Source organism: Rhineura floridana, chromosome 1 (genome assembly GCF_030035675.1).
Source record: "Rhineura floridana isolate rRhiFlo1 chromosome 1, rRhiFlo1.hap2, whole genome shotgun sequence".
Taxonomy (NCBI): Eukaryota; Metazoa; Chordata; class Lepidosauria; order Squamata; family Rhineuridae; genus Rhineura; species Rhineura floridana.
Genome location: NC_084480.1, coordinates 45,987,734 through 46,010,904, shown reverse-complemented (window position 1 = coordinate 46,010,904; position 23,171 = coordinate 45,987,734). Strand labels below are relative to the sequence as shown.

At 40.5% G+C, this 23,171-nt stretch overlaps 1 protein-coding gene across 4 annotated transcripts in view; it reads right to left on the bottom strand.

Annotated features, from left to right (window-relative positions):
- Positions 1–23,171, bottom strand: part of AP3B1 (adaptor related protein complex 3 subunit beta 1) — a 295,297-nt gene that overhangs the window by 135,415 nt on the left and 136,711 nt on the right. For all 4 annotated transcript variants that reach the window (XM_061620123.1, XM_061620131.1, XM_061620141.1 and 1 more), the window contains exons 16-20: positions 14,448–14,634; positions 13,343–13,473; positions 12,179–12,308; positions 10,526–10,676; positions 2,884–3,052 (exon numbers count right to left, since the gene is read on the bottom strand). In XM_061620123.1, the coding sequence (XP_061476107.1) occupies positions 2,884–3,052; positions 10,526–10,676; positions 12,179–12,308; positions 13,343–13,473; positions 14,448–14,634 (768 nt within the window). The remainder of the gene's footprint in view (positions 1–2,883; positions 3,053–10,525; positions 10,677–12,178; positions 12,309–13,342; positions 13,474–14,447; positions 14,635–23,171) is intronic.

Sequence of the window (23,171 nt, the reverse complement as noted above, 5' to 3'; positions counted from 1 at the left end):
AGTGAATAGCGAAGATACACCTTTTTACCATGGCCTTTGACACCTGAGATGTGTATTTTTAGGACCCATCCTATTTTGTGATTGTAAGCCATTTTAAATTGTTTTTAAGGATGTATACTAAATTATGGCAACCTGCCCTGGGAACACAAGGTGAAGAGTGGGCAAGAAATTAAATAATAAGAATAAGAAAACCCCATAGGTTTGTCTTTTTTTCTAGCCACAATATAATTAGCAACATAAAACTTTTATTCCTAGAACTAAAGGAATGATATTGAAAACACATTTGTTATAAGAGAGCAAGAATTCTTAAATTTTCCTTTACAGTCAAATGGTTCGAATGGGTTGGAACCATAGATACGCTTCTAAATGGAAAATACATCTTCCACTCAGAGAAGGGCTGTTTTATACCTTCACGTTAAGAGTGTTGTGTGAGAAAAGTGGAACAAAGTATGAAACTTTTCCTTCACTAGTGAAAGAGCTTGCATGAGCTCTTGCAAAAGCATGAGAACAGCTATACAAACCTACCTACTGTATGGCATGAAGTCTTGATGCAACTGTTTGCAGAACAGAGCTAGGAAGCATTTTAATTCTGTTCATGGTACGCTGGATCTAACCAAATATATTTTAATATTAAATTTTAACCAGATTTTAACTATACCAAATATTTCACCTTCAAAATTCAAAAAATTTGCTTAGTTATAGTTACCTTATTTCGGGCATGCATAATATGAGCAAATGAGCCAATTGTGGTTGCCTGGGAAAGTTCTGAATATCACTTATTTATGGCCCTTTCCCACCAGTTTGTAGATACATTTTATAATACACTGGAGTGGCACAGCTACAGAGCAACCTGTTACTACTCAACTTGGGAAACGTGAGAAGCCCCAGACATTTTGGAGGGGCCCATGCTACTGTTTGTAGCATGCCAACGCTATCCCAGTTTCTGGGAAGTGTCGCTGGCATGGCCAGAAGCCTCAGCAATGGTTCCTTGCATGTGACCTAGGATTTGTGATGTTAACTTGTCTTGGGAACCAGCAAGCCACTGGACATCATTATATCTACATACTGATTCTCCACATACTGATTCAGATGCCAAGGTGAAAGAGATCTGCCTATTGATCACACTTCACTCCAAATCCCCTAATGATTTCTCCCACTTATTTAATATAGCTGTTGAATTGTATGGGGAACCAGCTGGAACACTGTGGGATCTCACTGGGCTAGTGGAGAGTTGCTGCCAGGCAAGAGGAGACAATATTTCATTTAACTGACCAACAGTTTGACACTATAAAGGAAGTTTCATATTACTGTTTGCATATTAAATGTAATTGTCCATGAACTGTTGTGCTGTTTGTACTGCTCTTCTCATTGTAATTATTACTCATACATTTGAGAGTACAGCACAAATTTACCAGTTTTATCAAATACATAAGTAAAGCTTTTGCATCACACTGCAAGGTGCCTTTATGCAGGTTGCTCTCACAAACCATGACAGCAGGTATCTTGTTTTTAACTGGCCATAAAATACAACCTTCAGTATTTGAGAGTCAGCCACAGCTAAGTAAGCTTTTATAAGCCGGGTTGCAATGCTTATCATTTGCAGTAATTAAGCACACTACAACCTTCCAAGATGACAACTATGATTTTTGTGGTCCACTTTACTTTAGATATGCTCCAGCAATATCACATTTTCACTGCCACTGTAGTTCTCCTCCTATATGTATGCATTTGCTAAAGGTCCACAAATTTTTATTGGTCTTGGCAGTCCGCCATTACTTATTTCTGCCACAAGCATCCCTCCCCCACAGTTCTCTGGTAGGTGCAGAGGACTAAGCAGAGGGGTATGCTCTCACTTCACTCTAGGCTTTGTAGATACTAGAAGCAGCAAGGCTAATTCTTACAAATTCCAAGTGTTTGAAAAGTGAAGTGCAAAGTGAATGAATAACCCTACCCATGTGCAAGTCTAAAGAAATTGGGGGAAGGAAACGGTCTCTCATTTGGGTAGGCTATCATCACAAAGTACTTCGTAGTCATCAATGGCAATCTATGACTGTATTTGTGGAATCTGTGTACTGCACAATACACTGGAATCCAACTCCTCTAATTTTCATTTTTCTGTCAAAAAAATGCCTACATGGGTGTGAAAGGGAGACTTCTAGTAGCTGGGCATAAGAGCTCTAATCTCTATTTGACTAATATTTATGTACGATTATGGGCATCAAGCACTTCGAAAGACTTTTCTCCTTGCAGAGTCCCAACCATATAAACCTACATCATTTAACTCCCTGCCATGAATATTTCAATATAATGCAGGCCTTAATTGTCCAGTCCCGCCACTCTCCTGGCAAAAACTGCATGGACAGCAACACAAATTTGCAAATTAAGTCCAACCCACGTTTGTAAAAGTAAGTGTACATACAATGATTAAGAATTAAAAGTTAATCTTAAGGAATGCTAATATTACAATATACACTACTGTGGAACTATCCACTATTTATTTTTACATTATTATTTCCTTTGGGTTTCAATGCACTTACCAAACATAAACCTCTCAGAATGATGAGAATCTCAACCCTAGACCATACATTTTCAGATTAGAGATATGTAGCTCAACAACAACATTACTATTATAATCAGAATTTTTACCACTGCATTCCTAACACTTTGCATTCATTCATTTCCAGTGAAGAGGGTTCTATAATTTCTTGTGCTTTACAACATACATTTTATATAACAGAAAATGAGTCATATTCCAATAAATGTTTTTGCAAAGGACTTCCAATCCAAAAAACATAGAACACAGTCCTGCTTCCACTCATCGCAAAGAGGAAATGAAAAAGAACCTTCAAGAACTGTACATATCAAAACATATATGAGATATACCTTCAGAGAAGGAGAAGCATACACTCTTTTTCTAGTCTCCACATTATTTTCAGAGTCAGTTTCTGAGCTGGAGTCTGAAGAACTTTCCTCAACCAAACTAGATTCTGAGTTTGAAGAAGCTAGTGCTTTGCAAGATTCCACTTTGTTTTCTTTTGTGCCATCGAAGTCACTAAGTATGAAATAAATGTATAAGAAACTCCACAGAAAATTATCCAATCTATAAAATAAGCTAAATAAAAATGTTATATTTTTACTATCCACAGCATCATTAACCCATATACAGCATTTTCAAAGGTTTTGTACTGCTGTTCATTTCATAGATTAATACACTGAACTATGAGCCTTCTGGCTGTGCACAATGCCCATTTGCTTCTCCCTTTGTGAGAGCAAGCAAAGAAACCAGGAAGTCTTCCATTAATTATAGTTTTCTGTTTCTTCCTAATCAAAGAACTATGGTAAACAGCTTTGGAACAAGTCAAGATATGAAGCCGTAGTTGAAGTTGGCTTAATATCCTGGGTTGTTCCAAAGCAGTTAATTATAGTTTCCCAGCTACTGTTAACTGAAGTTTGTTCCTGTTACAAAAGAAGAAGCAAAGGGACCATGTGATGATGACTGAGATGTTTCATTCAGACATTATGGCCAAACCATGGCTCAACCATTGGGAAGTGCCATGGGCTTGCATGCTCCCCCCATTAATTTGCATATACCAATTCCCTCTGCCATATTTTGGAACACTGCAGTTATGCTTAGAAGAAGTACAAAAGTAGTTTAAACGTGGTTTAAAGTAGGCCTCCATTTCTGGCTTGGATGCAAATTATGGTGTGCCTCATTCAGACATCACCATAAACCATGATGTGGAACAGAGAATCACTGCACACAAGGGGAGGAGGAGCCCATACCACAACCTTGATAGCTAAACCATAATTTGGCCATGATGTTTGAATCAGGGCCTACAAGCATGTGTAGGGAACTATCCACAAAGTTTCTTTATTCAACCCATTCAACATTTTACAGTCCCATGCACTAAATTATATGGCATGCTTTCAGAAGCATGATACACGGATCATACTACAGAAACTTACTATGTCTGAGCAGAAATATCTGTACCATAAAAATAAAAGTACAATGTTTGATTATTAAAAGGAAAAAAGCTTTAGCCATAAGTTTATATATGTTTGCTAAGATTTTTGTGGAAATAAGTATTTGCATTATGCTGTTATTCCTAGGAACAACGTTTTTTAAAGGAATTGCTATTGGGTGTCCATTTTTTCATTCAAATGAAAAAATCGCTAGTATGTGCAAGCCCTGACATTTGGATTGAGGTGAAAGCAGAGCTTGGAAGATTACTTTTAAAAAGTAATAAATTACAGTTATAGTTACATGGCCCAAAAAAGTAGTAGTTACCGTTACAATTACAATTGCTCTGAAAGTAACTGATTACTTTACTTTTACTCAAAAGTAATCACTACAATTACATGTTAGTTGCTTTTTTAAAAAATTGCCTACAAGGTGCTGGCCTTGGCTGCTGCACATCTAAGTAGCCTAAAACAACATTAAAAACAAGAACACACACACAGAGGGTAGTAGAATAATTTTTTTTATCTGTAAGATTAACAGAATCTCACATCCTCCCACCCCACCACCAGCAATGGTGATACCCCAACACACATATAATTCACTTGAAATAAAATTTTACACTTGAAATGTTGCTTTTACAATACATTTCTGTTAAGAACATAAGAACATAAGAAGAGCCTGCTGGATCAGGCCAGTGGCCCATCTAGTCCAGCATCCTGTTCTCACAGTGGCCAACCAGGTGCCTGGAGGAAGCCCGCAAGCAGGACCCGAGTGCAAGAACACTCTCCCCTCCTGAGGCTTCCAGCAACTGGTTTTCAGAAGCATGCTGCCTCTGACTAGGGTGGCAGAGCACAGCCATCACAGCTAGTAGCCATTGATAGCCCTGTCCTCCATGAATTTGTCTAATCTTCTTTTAAAGCCATCCAAGCTGGTGGCCATTACTGCATCTTGTGGGAGCAAATTCCATAGTTTAACTATGCGCTGAGTAAAGAAGTACTTCCTTTTGTCTGTCCTGAATCTTCCAACATTCAGCTTCTTTGAATGTCCACGAGTTCTAGTATTATGAGAGAGGGAGAAGAACTCCCTTGTTATGTTTCAAAAGAAACTTGTTATGTTTCAAAAGAACAGGATGCTCAAAGAGCACATCAGACAAAATCTGCTCTGGGCTGGGACAAAGCATACACCCCAGGAAAGAGGAGGGTGTCCTCTACGAGATGCCAGTACGTCCTGCCTGGCCCACAACGTTTGCTGGGCGCAGGGCAGGGATAAGGGCATCTATGCACAACCAAAATTGACAAAAAGATGCAGAAAAAAAATAAGAAACTGAGGGTGCCCACCCCACAATCTGCTCTGGGCCAGGACAAATCATACAGGAAAGTGGAGGATATCTTCTACAAGATGCCAATGCTTCCCACCTAGCCCAGAGTTTCTGTTCGATTCAGGATGTGTATAAGAGCATCTATGCACAACCAAAAGAGACAAAAAGCAAAGCAAAGAATAAATATCTGGGGGTGTTCACCACAAAATCTTCTCTGGGCCAAGATAAATCAGACACCCCAGAAAATGATAGGGTGTCTTCTATGCTATGCCAGTGCTTAAGGCCAGTGCTTATGACCTATGTGGATTTTTAAATTGGTCTTCCCTGTTACTTAAGAACATAAGAAGAGCCTGCTGGATCAAGCCAGTGGCCCATCTAGTCTAACATCCTGTTCTCACAGTGGCCAACCAGGTGCCTGGGGGAAGCCCGCAAGCAGGACCCGAGTGCAAGAACACTCTCCCCTCCTGAGGCTTCCGGCAACTGGTTTTCAGAAGCATGCTGGCTCTGACTAGAGTGGCACAGCACAGCCATCATGGCTAGTAGCCATTGATAGCCCTGTCCTCCATGAATTTGTCTAATCTTCTTTTAAAGCCATCCAAGCTGGTGGCCATTACTGCATCTTGTGGGAGCAAATTCCATAGTTTAACTATGCGCTGAGTAAAGAAGTACTTCCTTTTGTCTGTCCTGAATCTTCCAACATTCAGCTTCTTTGAATGTCCACGAGTTCTAGTATTATGAGAGAGGGAGAAAAACTTTTCTCTATCCACTTTCTCAATGCCATGCATAATTTTATACACTTCTATCATGTCTCCTCTGACCTGCCTTTTCTCTAAACTAAAAAGCCCCAAATGCTGCAACCTTTCCTCGTAAGGGAGTCGCTCCATCCCCTTGATCATTCTGGTTGCCCTCTTCTGAACCTTTTCCAACTCTATAATATCCTTTTTGAGATGAGGCGACCAGAACTGTACACAGTATTCCAAATGCGGCCGCACCATAGATTTATACAACGGCATTATGATATCGGCTGTTTTATTTTCAATACCTTTCCTAATTATCCCTAGCATGGAATTTGCCTTTTTCACAGCTGCCGCACACTGGGTCGACATTTTCATCGTGCTGTCCACTACAACCCCGAGGTCTCTCTCCTGGTCGGTCACCGCCAGTTCAGACCCCATGAGCGTATATGTGAAATTCAGATTTTTTTTGCTCCAATATGCATAATTTTACACTTGTTTATATTGAACTGGCATCTTGTAGAAGACACCCTTCTCTCCCCTGGGGTGTATGAGTTGACCTGGCCCAGAACAGACTATGGGGTGGGCACACCCAGTTACTTATTTTTTATCATTTTTATATTTTTTATAATTTTTTATAATTTTATAATTTTGATTGAATAAATTTGTTGTTATTCTTGACGGGGAGACTCCCCAGATCACCACGATATATGATATGGGGTACTCCAACATATATTTTGGCGTTTAGAGACATGTTAACTTTGGCTTGGAGTTACTGTAGCTGTGAACTTGGAACTGGGAACTAGGAACCAACTTCAGCATTATTATGTTATCTGAGACTGATGGGAGTAGTCCAACAACATCTGGAGGGCACTATGTTGAAGATCCAACTCTCTTCCCACCTACCCATCTGTTTCAAACACATCCAGAAAAGTATGTCTCTTAAATTCTATGTCTGACAGTGCGTTCCTTTCAGAGGTAAAAATTAATCTGCAATCCTATATACTTATCCATTTAACCCAATGAGGCTTAATTTGGAGCAGACATATATAGGACTGGACTCTACCAGAATACATTTCACGGACTATACTTTATTAATGCTGTACCAACTACAACTACCAACTGCTGCTTATGTACATATATTGTCTCAGCCTAAGCTACCTCACAGGGTTGTTGCAAAGATAAACGGGGGGAGGGAATGGCAACGGTCATGGCATTCACAAATCAAAAATAAATCTGGGAAGGAGGGCACACACAAGTAATAAGATGTCTGACAGATAGAATGTTAACTGGTGAAGCTTTCTCCATAATTGTATTTCCATACAAAAAAGGCTTACTCCATTTAATTTCTACCTGCCCCACAGCGTGTCCATAAGAGCCTGGTCTCCTGCAATGCCACCCCTAAACCATGCAAAGAACTCAAGTTAAAAAATAAACACCACAGAATTTGGGCAATTTTTTTTTAAAAATAGAACATCTGTAACAGTAAGAAACACGACATTCTCAGGCAAAAAGAAGTTATGAGACAGTAGACATAAAAACCCACACACAAAGCATTGACAAAGAGCAACAAAAATACTCTGAGCATGAGCATTTTCACATTTTAAATTTTTACTCATCATTGTTTTTGCTTATTTATTGCCTTGGGCCAGTCCCTAACTCTCAGCCTAACCTACCTCACAGGGCTGTTGTGAAGATACAGAAGGCAGAATTAAAATGGGAGAAAAAGGAAACTAAGGCTGCAATCCAATACATGTCTACTCAGAAGTAAGCTTTACTGGGTTCAATGGGACTTACTCCCAGGTAAGTGTGTACTCAATACACACTTGCCTGAGAGTAAGTCCCATTAAACTCAGTGGGACGTACTTCTGAGTAGACAGGTACTGGATTGTAGGTTAGTCCTTGTATTACATGCATCAAATTTTACTTGCCTTAACCAGATTGATGCATCTTTGTGCTATAAAAGGTCATATTTTTCTCCCCCCCCCGCAAATTGGTACAGCTTCATCCAGTCCTCATGTTGCCTAATTAGTGCAATCCTATACCCAATTTGATTTACCTGGGAGTAAGTTGCATTAAACATAAAGAGACTTACTTCTGAATAGACTGGTATATATTGTACTGTAAGTCAGCTATACAGTCATTTTTAACAAGTGCCTGTTTGGAACTCTTTGCATTTGCCATGGAGAGGATTTACACAAAAGAGCTTCCAGGGAATATCTTCCTTACAAGATGAAGATGCCATTCTGCTTGTTAGGAAAAGGAAGGGCAGGAAACAAAGCAGCAGCTCTTTAGGACCCTGCTGCAACTTCTGCCTGCCACCCTGAAGCCCTGCTTTTGGCTCTGCTCTGCTCTGTTCTCCCCTCTGGTAAGAGAGGGAGCTTTGCGTGCCAAACACACACATTGTTGTCTCTCACCTCTGCAGCCAGTTCTTCATGCCCATTTTACTAATGCCTCTTTGCTCTCCAGCTCTTTTCTCCCTCACTCCATTTTTAAACAATTGTTTTCTCAATCCCGTTTCACTATCCACCTCCTCTCTCGTTGCACAGAAGCCCAATTGGAAGCACATGGTTTTTATCCACAAATCAGAGGAGCCGAAGACTTCCCCTGCTCCCCCCCCATAACGTCGCTGGAAACGTTAAAGTTACAGCTCAAAAGTAATGAAGTTACTCCTCGTTCTATTACCAGCAAAATGTAACGAAGTTACCCATTCGTTACTCAAAAAAGGAGTGAATTACAAGTAACTCGTTAATTCTAATGAGTTACTTCCAAGCTCTGGGTGAAAGTGGTTCAAACAAACAAAAAACAGAGTGAACACAGCCTTGCAAATACATTTACACAAGCTACTAGCCTACGAAAATTCTTACTAGCCTGCCCACCCACCCACCAGTAAATACATGAATTAAAAAGCAAATTAAAATTAAAAACTGCTGCTTATGATCCACACCCTGCTGTAGCACATACAGAGAACAAGACATTACAGCATACAAGGAGAGAGATTTTGTTAAGTTTTTCAGGAAGTCTAGTGATTCATTATAACCCTAAGAGTTATGGTGTAATGTGCCCCTGTTTTACTGTTTCTGTCCACTTTCATACCTCTAGTCAGTGTTTCAGTGGCTTCCAATCTGAATTTGTATTCTTGGTTCATTAATTAAATTTTATGTGTCCATTTGTGTCCACTGGGTGTCCAAAAACTAGGACTGGGTGTCCATTTGGACACAAAACTATTACTTAAAAATCCCTTGTGGGGCAAGGAACTACCTCAGAGAATATTTAATACAAAATCAGCAATTTGAGAAAAATACAGTTCCATTCACATCTTGCAAAGCGCATTTTTCTAACTGGAAATGCAACCATCTATGTACAGTCCTTCCCCATATTCCATCTCTATTTCCCTCTTTAGTTTATCAAACTTAAAAGATAGTATTAGTTCCAGAAATAATTCAATGTAAATTCAATATTCCTTCAGTAAAAGGAAACTATTTTCAATACACACACATTTCTACTTTGAATATATGATTTTTCAGGGCAAACTTATTTCATTACTCAGTTTTGATAGGTAATCCACTGTTTACCTTACTGCTTAAGAGTTTCAGATGTTAATCTAATGAAAAAAATTTACTGGTAACTAGCTTTTAAACTTTGCAATGATGAAAAGCCTGTATTAATTTAACCTACAGATTTCATTTGTTCTGAACAGGAAAAACAATATAAATCACTTTTAAAATCATTAAATCCTGACTTAAATTAATAAAGTCATAATTAGGGCATTATGCTGTGTTTGTTATGGAAGTGGCAGGGCGAGCTGCTTTAATTACTGTCTGTAATAAAAGGAGCAGAGTGCGTACTGCGCCCCAATCAGCGCTGTCAGCCACGACTGAGCTGAGCTGCAAACTCATCAAGTGAGCTGGCAGCAGGTTACAGAGTAAAAGGGTGATCATGTCTGCAGAGGCCACTTGCTGACAGAAGTGGAAGAAACAGATTCAGACAATCCAAGGTATTAGCCCCAATTACTTAAAATTTTAATGATATTTTAATACATGTTAACTCTGTTGGTAATAGGCAATCTTAAAAAGCCTAAGCAGCTTCTGACCGTCTCCCTTCACAGCCCTTGCCTCCAATATCTGGATCATAATCCTTTTAATATAACATTATTTAGGGAAAAATCAATTGCCTTAGTTGCATAATGGCTGGATATAGAAGGATTTAATTTTAAGCCCTCAGCAAAATTGCTGGATAAGATAATTAAGTCTTTCATAAAGTGGCATGACAACTGTTCAGCTTCCCAAGGTTATGTTAATACACTCAGCTCACCATCAAAATATTCAACAAAAGTTACATTTTTTTAAAAAAAGGTGCTCAACTTACAAGTAACATATAATGGAAAAGATAGAAATGGATAGCATCTTTCTAAACAGTATGTCATTATGAAGAACGTTAATGTGTTCATTGCACAGACTCTAACTTCAACATTCCAATCTGCTATCTGTCATAATCAAACTACATTAATACCTCTTTAAAACTGTGGTCTCTTTTTTTGTGACCCGACTTTTGGCCTTTGATTTCTTAATACTGTCATCTTCGGTAGAAGAACTCTCACTGCTTTGCACACTGCTGTCTCCTTTCCCTTTCTTCTTTTCTTGTTCACTATCAGATTCATTCTCTAAAATACAAAACAAAAAGCCTTAATATTTGTCAACCAAGTAAAAAAGCACTTACTATTTATGCACTACAACTGTGAAGATTGGCTGCTATAAAATATTGCTTTTATAACTCTACAATGTATTTTAAAGATGCAGTTACTCACTGAACTGGTGTTTGGCCATCATACCCCCATGGGTTGGGGGAGGAGAAAGGAAGTTTGATCCAAGTCCACAAACTCCCATGCCCTCTGCCTTCACTCCCTTGCCTAATGTAGTATCTTTTCCAGTATTTAAGTATTAATCTATTCTTGAACACATATCTAGTGATGACAATTTAATCAGGAATTTAAACATGTTATTCATTTTCTAATCAGATGGAAAGTGTTTCTAATATCTGACTTAAAGTTACATTTTCCCAGTTTCAGCCCATTGCTTTTAGTTAAAAGCCTTAGTAACCCTTAGCAATTTTTCTCTTGTGCCCTCAGTGTTCAGGAGAGTATGTCAACTGGCTCTAAAAACATGTAATTTCTGTCTATATGTACATGTGCCTGTATTATTTATACTTATATCTGAGTGATTTATTAGATTCAAATGATGGATGTGAGGGCTCAGATTGCCAACATGGGCACGATGAACAGTCACGGAAAAGCTTATATAGCATTACAGATTTCACATTTTTGTGAGGTTTAGAAAAATACTGTAGAATGTATTACTTTTATGTAATTCACTATAAGAAAGTAATTTCCGATGCCAAAATGATTTACTGATCAGCTAGTACATAGAAAACTTAGTAAGAATAAATTAAAGTAGCACAGCCCCAGAAAAGTAACAAATTCTCCTATATCATAGACAGCCAAACATATACACATCTACCCATTCACAGAATTGAAACCCTAAAAGCGTATCTTAATTTCCCTCCTGAATTTGAATCAATGTTAACTTCCAATCTTTACTGACATGACACACACTCCTCACATGCTTCTACTGTGCATATCCTCTAATAAGCCACTAGCATGGAGATTTTCCAGGCTAAAGTAGGAAAACTTCACATGTTGCAACTTGTATGGAGCCCCTATTACAAGGAAGCAGGTTTAGACAGCAAAGATACTACTTGAGTAACATATGAGGTATCCATAAGCATACACTCTTCAGGGCTCCTCCCTCATAATCGCTATAACTTAAAATAAATGTCCTGAGTGTTGTAAGAGTCAGCACACATATCTAGAAATAGGTATGAGCACTTAGAAGTATATGCAAGGTTGCAATCTACACACACTTACATAGGAGTAAGCCTGTGAACTCAATTTTATTTTCTTCTGAATATGTTTACACTCTATGTTAGAACTACAAGAATGCATAAGCCTATTACATCAGTTGATCACAGGGCAGCAATTGCTCTTATGTAACAGATAACATCATTGAGTTCCAACACAAATAAATAGGTTTAAGCACTGGAACATACTGGGAACATACAACCTGTATTCACAGTTCTCAGCTGTGATCCTTCTGTATCCATACATACCACTGTCACTACTGCTAGAAGAATCATCACTGTCCTCATCATCGTCCTCCTCTTCTGACTCAGAGTAGAAACTTTCAACAATAGGCTTCTTTTTCTTCGCCTTTCCTAATACTGAAGTCCATTCTTTTGCCTATTCATAATTTTTTAAAAAAAGTTTATATAGTTAAAAAGTTATGAGATAAGATTATGTTAGATAATTTTATCTGTGATAGATGTTAACACTTGCGAACACACTCTTTTTTGACCAGACACAAAGGAGTAGATATATACAGAAGCACGCTAAAATCTAAAGTAAAAAATTAAGGGAATTGTGGTTAATATTCCAAAACATGCAATATTCCAAAACCAACATTTATATATGATGAAAAATTGTATCATGCTCTTCAATTAGAATAATCTGTATGCCTTACCATAAAAAAACATTAGAAATACAGTAAAATGTATCTTGTCAACACAAGTTATTAAGAACAGTCATCAGATCCATCTTTACTTTACAAAAAACAGAAACTGAAAAATGACTATTCTGAACAATAAAGTTGTTTCATATTAAGAGGAATAATTCAACATGTGTCCTGCCTTTAATCCTGCTCTCAGTCAGACAGCAGAACATTTTTATCTAGGTGTAGAAAGAAGAAACTAGCTTGGTTATGCCAACCTGCCAAAAGCTTCAATATCTGCCTAGCCTCTATCCACCAAGCTAGCAGAACTTATCCTCAATTATCAAGATATGCTGTGGGCAACCATCTCTCAGCACTACCCCCAAGTAGACAACCTCTTTTAGGCCAATTGTGAGCATTTTGGTGGTGGTGAAGGGGGAAGATATAATAGCAGTTGCAATTATCCAGGAACAGTCATTAATTCTCCTGATGCCTGCAAATCCTACTAAACTACATGATATTCAGATTAAACTGGGAAGGCTGAATTAATATCTGGAAGTACTCATATATGAGCAAATGAAGCTGAAAGCAGAGTGACTGAAAGAAAAAATAATACATTTATATATGAAGAGTTTCAAACTAGTCATTACTGCTGAAGGTCTTATTTCATGAGAAGTTTATTGCAACCCAGTTGAAGTCTTCGTGAGTAAAGTAATTCCCTCCTCCCAAACACACACAATTCCAAGCTCCCAAAATAATAAAATATTGTTTTGAAAAGTCAACATACCGACTCGATTACTTCTACATTTCTCACTGAAGGGTCAGGTGCAATCTCTGGCCAATTAGACAACTCCATATAGCCATTGGCTTTCATGTTCAAAGTATGAGACAAAGTACCAAGCTGGAAGTGCTCCCTATCTGTTGGGGGCAGGGGAGGGAAAGAGGTGAAAAATATACCGACATGAGCTCTATATCACAAAGAGCAATCTTAATCAGGACTAAAGGTAATTGGTGTTACATTACCTCAAATGTCATGGAATAAATATAAACTAAGGAGCTCTTCATAGGTCAAAAAACTGATTCCAGTCCATAGATTACAATAATCTCACCCATAATGGTCAATAAAAAAGCTAATCAGTCAGTGTGTTTAGAGGTGTTGCTCTGAAATGTAGCTTCTCTAAAAATTACTTTACTGTGAATATTAAGAATGACAGCACAGTTAAATAATCCATATACATGTCTTGGCACAAACACATCCAGAATTTTAATAGTTTTTCCTTCAGAAGGAGCGCTGCTTTCAGGGTTTAAAGTAGGACTAAAATACCAAAGTATGGATAAATTCAGAAAGCAGATAATGTACATAACAAAATTACTAACCAGGGCCACAGCATTATTTTAAATAGGGCAGGGAGCCCTATTTATTTATTTTAAATAGGGAAGGGGATATTGCACAGCAGTTAATATCTTTAAAATTGCTTAGGAGAAAAAAAATACCTGTAATCCTGGTGTACCAAAGACAACCTTAATCTGGAAGGGGTTTTATCTTAATGCTTCTCAATCAAAAAACCACTCATAAAGTTCTAAGTATTGTGAATGGCTAAAATCTTTCTACAAAGAGTATGCTTAGTACAAAAATATCAGTCTTTAGTCTTCAAACAATATGCTCATAACCAGCTAAATCCTTAAATTATTTTGGGTTACCAGGTTTATAATGACATGTTAGACTAAGAAATAACTGAGCTTTGACCACTCACTCTTAAAAGACTGTGAAGCCAAAATCACATTGCTCATTTACAAATTTTAAGCTATTTAGCAACATCAGTTTTGGTAATTTAGGACTAAAGATCTGGATATTCTCAATTAAGATTTGGAAAAGAATTTGACCGACAAACCTTTAAAAGGAGACTCGAGCAGCGGGGCAGGCTTCTGTGCCAGAAATATTTTTTTGGCATATTTGCTTAAAGCTCCGCTCTTCTCGTTTGGAACAATGAGCTGCCTAATAAATCTTGTACGGTCTCTGATGTCGTAGCTTTGATCATACTTGCCGAGATTTAATATGTACTGGGTAAGCAATTTTGTCTGTGAAAAACAGGACAAGAAGAGAATACAAGTTATTTATGATTATTGATAACTCTGGATAAACATATTTAAAGAGGTAATAAAAATGAATGGTTATGTCAAACAAATGTTGTTCCATAGGGAATATGCATTTCTAAAGCAGTAAATGGAATTTTGAAGCCAAAGCACATGTCCTCTTCTGTACTGGGGAGGTGAATGCTGAGTACTGAGAAGCAGCCATGTGCTAGATTATTAAACTGCTGAAGTGGAAAGAAAGGCATCATTAAAAAAATAATCATATATGGCAAACCCGTTGAAGGGCCTACGTGAGAATAATGAATGTGGAAATACAACTAAAAACATGGCACTCAAAACTTAATCGGAAAAATATGCAGGACATCAAAACATCAGAGGATATTAGGAGGCTGGCAAACTGCTTCTGCTGAGGTGTGTTTTATGAAGAGATACTGTCCCTGGCATAAGCAGTGTCTGCACTCTGACTGCACTCAGTTACTTTACTCTGAATTATGACCCATTAAAGCAGACACATGAATCACTGAACTGGATTACTGCAAATTATTTGCAGTGCATTTAGCTGTTACTTTTTCATAAAAGCAAGCTGCTGATGCCCTCTAAAAACCAGGATAAAAGACTTCTTCCATCTTTCCCCTCACAGCTTAAAGCTTCTGGTAATATAGGTCATTTATTTATATACATAAAAGCCAGTTATATTATCACAGCTTTTTACAGCATAACCAGACTCTCTAATTTGATGTGTAGGAATATTAATTATTAAAATTGCTCAATGCACGTTAGGTTTAATTATTGCAAAATAGACAATTGGAAACATTATACAAATAGTCTGGTGAATATATTTCCATTCAGTAAACATATACAAAACTGCAATAGATACAAAGATCAAAACACTGCATCATTTAAAAGTAAACTATGAATATAATTCTTCACCTAAAGAAAAGCCACAAATATTATTTGAGCTTATTAAAAAGATCTTTCAAGTGCATAGAATTAAACTCTGATGTATAAGCATGTTTTTTCTCAGCAAGATTTATACTGAAAAGGCACATTCACTTTGCATGAATTTTCTTATGATACATAGTTTGGTATTTTGTTACTCCATAATTACACTAAAAGGATGTTAAGTGGTACACACTGTAAGTGGACAATTAACTTTCTTTGAAAATATTCAATATTCATAAGAAAAGTATTCTTTTAGTTCAACATATGTGGCTTTATTACAATTCCATGCTGTTTTGAATGAATTATTTTGACTACTAAACTGTATTAAGTGAAACCAGTGGGACATGACTGTGGCTGCTACTGATTATAGAATATTAAGGAAAGTTGGGAATTTTGGGGGTTTCCAGCACTGAGAAACCAACAGAAGACTGCTGAAACAGCAAATAACAAACCCACCAATTCTGTTGTGATTCTTAGTGCTAATGATGCCAGACACTCAGGACCAGTTTCTCTACTTTTCTGTTGCTAAAGAGGGATATAGCTGAGTTGCTAAAGTGGGAAAATGAACAGCTGCAAATAAAAGGAAGACATTTGGATCAAATGTACTGTTTATCATGCTGATCAAAACAGAGTACCATTCAAATTTGGCAGTGGCAGCTTCTTTCTAAAATGGACACATAGGTGATAGATTTCAAAATGACAAATGAAACTCAACTGATATGACCCATTCAGATTGTGAAAAAATATCAGACTTAATAATACTGAAACAAGTAGGATTTTGAGGGCCAAAAGAAACAAGGCTGTTTGGATGGCCACTTGCCCTTGTTTGTGAAGGGATCAGCTAAGTCCAAAATGATAAAGGGATTGAAGCAACTCCCCTGTGATTAAAGATTACAATATTTGGGACTTTTTAATTTAGTTCAGAAAAAAAGACAAAGGTACATAAAATTATGGATGCTATGGAGAAAGTGGACAGACATACATTTTTCATGCTCTTATTAGAACCATGGTGATCCAATATATCTGAATGGTGTGAGATTTAAGACAAAGGTAGTACTTCCACAGTGCATCGATCTCACTACCGCAGCACATGGAACTAGAAAACTCATTATCACATGATGCAGCAATAGGCACCAACTTGGACGGCTTTAAAAGGGAATTAGAAAAATTCATGGAGGATAAGGCTATCAATGCCTAATATTCACAATGGCTAGATTACATCCAGTATTCTCTCTGAATACCAGTTGCTGGTATGCTGGAGAAAATGAGTAAGAGAGTACTCATGTGAGTAGGAGTGCTTATTTCTAGCTCTGGCTAGTTCACCAGCTATGACCCCTTTGAAACAGAAATGACCACTGTACTCCATGCTCTGGCACATCCCAATTTAGACTACTGTAATGTGCTCTATGTGGGGCTGCCCTTGAAAACAGATTAGAAGCAGCAGCCAGGTTGTTGGTGGGGACAGCTGTGAGAACTCATGCTAACCCTGTTCTGAAGCAACTGCATTGGTTCCATTTTCTGAGGCCAACTCAAAGTGGTCATTTTAGTGATAAAACCCTAAAGAACTTATGCCCCAAATATCTGAAAGAGTATCTCCTTCCCTATAGACCAGTCCAGGGGTTAACATTAGCACAAGACACCTTCCTGGTGGTTCCATCACTTTCAGAGGTGGGGGGGGGAGCTCATGAGACGGCTTTCTCTGTGATGGCTCCAAGAATGTGGAATTCCCTCTCCATCAATGTGCATCCCTGAACATCTCTTTACAGCTTCCATTGTTTGCTGAAGACACACTCCTTTACCCTGGCATTTGAAAATTGAAGGATTGATTTTGGTGTCCTCCCTATGTGTTGTATGGCTTATTGATTTTGGGATTACACAGACCTTCTGGAAAACGGCAAGAAATGCAATTTAAAAAACAGTATCATCCCGTTTGTGGGCTTTCCATAGACATCTCACTAGCCACTGTGAAAACAGAATGCTAGTCAAGATAGGTCCTTGGCCTGATCCAGGAGGACTCTTATGATGTTGTCTTTGCCATTTCCAAAAGGTTTCCAAGGAATCTTCTGTCTGAAAGATGGGTATTGGCCAAGTTTACCTTGAAAATGGCATTTTTCAATAACAGAGCCAAAGGTTTCTCATGGTTAAAATGTTAGAAGCCACGGACCTGGCTTTATGTTAGCAAGTGTCTAAAAAGACATATTCCAAGGAAAAGTTGAAAGGAAATTGTCCTACAAATTATGATGCTTTTCCACCTTGGTGGGTTTCAGCCATTCATTGTGGAGTATATCACTGAAGCAAGCTGAAAAGGGTACAGAGAGTGAGAATCCTAGAAAAGAGTTTTTCTATAGATTTTGATGTTTTCAAAACTCCAGATTAGGAATGATCTCCCATGGTTTCAAGTTGTAGGGTGTCTTTGGCCCTGGCTAGTTGGGGAAAGCAATTCTAGGGGAAAAGCCTAACCTGTGCTGGTTTGTCCCTGAAGCTCTCACTGGTCACTTTTGCATGTAACACTAAACTATGGGTTTAGTACAAGGTTGGGTAACCTGTTTCAGGCAATGGGCCTGATTAAGCCTGACCATTCCTATGAGGGTCGTGTGTCATGTGTGCATATCCACCCACACAGCACCCATTCATCCAGAAAACTATGAAGGGATGGATCCTTTTTATCTCCACTTTCTGTTGCCTAACCTTTGCTTGCTCTCTCTACCTTTCCTCCTCCTACTCCCCGCAGTTTGGATTTTCCCCCTTTGTTTTTATTAGTAGAGCCCCCTCCCCACTCTACGCCAAATCTTCTGATTTCAGACTTCTCCTTCCTGTGGAATAGCTGCTCGTAGAGATGCCATGCTGCTGCCTCTTCTCTTCAACCTGCCCAAATAGCTCCAATAGTCCTGCTGATGTCTTCCAAAGAGAGATGATCAGTCACAATCATTCTTGAGAGCAGCTGAAGTGGTTATTCTCTCAAGGATGATCATGAGTAATCAGCTATTTTCAGAAAACATTGGCAGGAAGCAGTTCACCTGAGTCTGGAAGCATTCACAATCATCTTAACAGAAGAACTAAGCCTCTCTCTCTCTCTCTCTCTCTCTCTCTCTCTCTCTCTGTGTGTGTGTGTGTGTGTGTGTGTATGTGTGTTGGTGTTTTTAGAATTACATTATGGAAATCACAGAAAAATACCTTTTCAGGGTATTTGGGGTAACCCAATGAAGGTGAATAATGACCAGAAAGGAGGATTCAAAATCAAGAAAACCCCTCAAAACATGCCAACAATTTTAATTGTTGGAGCCCACACAAAACCTGTTGGTGGGTAATGCATGGTCCTATCTTGCTTCAATGCTAAGTGGATAAGCCTCCTCTCCTCCCACACAGCCAAGTTTAGTTTCACTTTCAAACAATCTCACCTTAGGTATTATATGTGAACTAGGAATCCTGATTTACAACAAACAATGGTTAAATAAGCCACCTTCATAACCAAAGGAATGAGATCTATTATCATCATCATTCATCATTATCCATTAAACTTTTTAGCCATGTGTTACCAAAAAGGTCTCCAAGTAACTTACATTTTCCATAGGAGGTGGGCCATCACTGCGGGTTATAGTTCCACCTATCGTGCGAAGGCAAGAATGTTTTTGAAGTCAAGACTAGGGGCGTCAGGCCCCTCCCACTCCCCAGTTCATTCTTGCCTTCGTACGAACAAGATTGATATTCTATAGCGTAGCTTAGCTAAGTCTCTGTGTGTTTTGTTCTTGTATTTGTCTGACAGGGTGTGGAGGTATTGTTATTTGTGTGTTTTCCAACCGTTTTCCCTTCCCTCTGTCTTGTTTCTAACGTTGTTTGCCATTCCTGGGGAACTTCCTTGGGGGGGGGTTCTCCCTGACCCGGGCCGTTTATTTTCCCAGTTTTCTGTCCTACGGCCCTCGGAGAGACCGCAGCTGTGGTTCTCTCCATTCCCAGCGGGAGCTTGCGGTTGCAGCTCCAGGCGCTCTCTACCGTTCCTGGCCGTTTTGAGTCAATTCCTTCCCGGGGTTTACCGAGGCTTCTACCCTCACGGCGGCAGCTTCGGTGTCATATCCCCTCGACAGCCAGCTACTACGGCTCTCTTTCGTGCGGCTTTGTCCGTTGGTTTTTTTTCTTGAGGCTCGCTGCCTTGCTTTCCACGCTGCGACACTTGGGCAGACGGCGGCTGCGGCGGCTCCCTACTGCCCTCTAGCGGCTGCGATTTCTCCCTAGCTGCTTCCTACCTATTTTCTGTGCCGCAGCTTTTTTCTTGAGGCTCTCTGCCTTGCGTTCCACGCCGCGACAGCTGGGCAGACGGCGACTGCGGCTGCTACCTACTGCTGTCTAGCGGCTGTGATTTCTCCCTAGCTGCTCCCTGCCTATTTGCTGTGCCGCGATCTCGCTAATCGGCCCCGCGGCTGCAGATCGAGTTGTGTGCCTCAGTCCGCCATTGCCCCTTCTTTATTGCCCGCCATTTTCATTTGTATTGTCCCGCGCCTGCCTCGGGCGCCATTTTATTTGTCCCCTTTTCCTCTCATGTAATAACTAAAAGCAGGCTCCCAGAGCCACTGTATGTGTGGGACAGTTAGGATCCTGCAGATATACAAGGCTTCTTTTCCACTCGACTATTGCTGCTGCTTTTCAAGTCTGTGACAGTGATCTACACCGTATGCACTGCGCTTCTGTGGCTGCCTCTTCAGGCTGTGGCTGTGATCTAAACTGCGTTTGAACTATACCTTGCTGTGGCTGTGTGCTGAGACTATTCATACTGCGCACAAGTTGAACTGTACACTCTAACCCATCTGTGGCTGTGCCTCTTCAGGCTGTGGCTGTGATCTAAACTGCTTTTGAACTATATCTTGCTGTGGCTGTGTGCTGACACTACTCATACTGCGCACAAGTTGAACTGTACACTCTAACCCATCTGTGGCCGTGCGCTCAGACTGTGATAACTTGCATAAGCCTAAACTAGTCTGCATTATTGACATTGACAACATAGTGCATTCTGCTCCCTCTGTGGCCGTGCATCAAGCCTGAAGTATATCCTGTACATTCTGCCCCCACTGTGGCAGTGTACCAAGCCTGAAACCCTGAAATCCAGCCTGCATTATACTGAAGCTGATACCATAGTGCATTCTGCCCCCTCTGTGGCCGTGCACTCAGCCATCTGCCAGTGCATTCTACCCCCTCCGTGGTCATGTACTGAGCCTGTTCGGATCTCTACATTCTGCCCCCTCCGTGGCCGTGTACTGCACCCATAGTGATTATAAGATGGCGGAACAGCCAGACATGTCTCAGACAGCCAAGCCACAACCATCCAAGGCAACTAAGACTAAGCATACCAAAGTACTGGCTAAAACTAAACACCTTTCCAGCCACAACAAAACCAAGCGACCACGCTATGCTTCTGTCTTGACACCCACCACAGCAGCTCAGGAACAGTTGACGGATATCTTTCATTCCCCCACTGCTTCCTCAGATGAGGAGGGCTTTCCTGGCTTCCCTACTCAGCCAACACGTAACCAGCCTCCTCCCACATTACCACCCAGAGCTGGTCCTACGTCACAGCCCACTGAGCCACCTACTCAGCCACAACCATCTGCTTCAACGGGGCTACAGCTTTCTCACGAGTTTCTTTCACAACTTCAGGGCATGCTGTCTTTTTTTACACAGATGCAGTCACCACAGGTCTCTGCCATATCTCAAAACACCATGGACCAATATGTAGGCCATGAGACAAATCCTTCCTGCTCCCCAAATCCCTTTGATGTAGCTAGAGGCAGATGTTGTGATGACACTTCATATGGGGAGGAGTCATCCTTCGCTGAACATGCTGATGGAGATGAATGGAGTGACTCTTCAGAACATGAGGAGGATACATCGTATCGCTTGTTTAATGGATCAGATTATCAACCTCTAGCTCGCAGGGTAATTAACACTCTTGGTCTCCAAGCTGCGCCCTCCTCTGCTGCCGCTCCAACTATTAAAGGAGCCAGGGTCCTCAAATCCCCTGCACCCACTGAGCATTACATCCCGGTGCCGGATCCCATCGCTAAACTGGCTGCCGATGAATGGTCTCATCCACTACAAACTTGCCGCTTCAAGAACCTGGCTGACAAACTTTACTCTCTAGCCCCTGACTTTACCACCAAGCTGGCCGTTCCTGGCATAGACGAGCCAATCGCCAACCTAGTTTCGCGATCTCTTTTGCCTACAGAAGGAGAATCTCAACTCAAGGATGCTACTGAGCGAAAATTGGTCGCGATCTCTTTTGCCTACAGAAGGAGAATCTCAACTCAAGGATGCTACTGAGCGAAAATTGGACTTCGCTCTACGCAAAAATCACGAGGCCACTGCCTTCTCCATGCGGGCCTCCGCATCAGCGTCCGTCTTCTCCAGGGCAGCAATGATGTGGCTGGATGATCTTCTAGAGGACCCTAACCCTGATCCTGCTTCTCTTAGAAGGTCACTCATAAAATTGCGCAAGACAGCGGCGTTTGTAGCAGATGCCACTCTGGATGCCACTCAACTGGGGGCACGAGCCATGACGGCTCAGATAGTCGCTCGACGGACCCTCTGGCTTCACCATTGGCAGGCTGATCCTACGTCCAGAGTGAATCTCTCTAGGGCACCTTACTCCGGATCTTTGCTCTTCGGCGAGGAAGCTCTAAAGGCAGTGCTGGTCGATCCCAAAGACGCTCACAAACCGGTCTTGGCCACTGTCAAGAACATCGACCATAGGCCTTTCAGACGATTTCCCCCTTTCCACACTAACTAGCCCTTTCGAAGACCGCGGCCAGAAGGACGAGGCCGCGACTTCAGATCCTATGACTCCAGTACTTTCAGGGGAACCTGGAACCGTCGTTTCCACGGCAGAGGTCAGTACCAAGGGCGCAGAGGTACCTCATCGTCCTCATATAGGGGAGGGTCTCGCCAACGCAAACAGTACTAGCGCACTACCTGTGGGTGGCAGACTGCTTATGTTTGGAGACCAGTGGCTGCATCTGACTAAGATCGCCTGGATCAGGGACATTTTCTCCTTTGGCTATGCAATAGAGTTTTGGGCGACCCCACCAGACAAATTCCATCTATCCCCTTGTCCCAGGGCACAGACCAGGCACAGCATCATGCAGACAGCTATACAACACCTCTTGGACATAGCGGCAATAGAGCCAGTCCCCACAACTGAGAGGTCGGAAGGGGTGTACTCCCTCCTATTTGCTGTGCCAAAACGAGATTTATCATGGAGGGCGGTATTGGACCTCAAGTTTGTCAACCATTTTGTAACATATTGCAGGTTCAAAATGGAATCACTCTACTCCATTACGGAGAGTCTGCATGAAGGAGACTTCCTGGCTTCTATCAACCTTAAGGAAGCGTATCTCCATGTGCCCATTTGCATAGCCCACAGAAAGTTTCTTCGGTTTGCTTTTGGCCACCAGCACTTTCAATATAGAGCGATGCCATTCGGCCTCTCCTCTGCTCCAAGAGTGTTTACCAAAGTGCTACTCATCCTAGTGGCTTATCTCCGGACCCAAGGAGTTCATCTCTACCCATATCTGGATGATCTGCTAATACGGGCC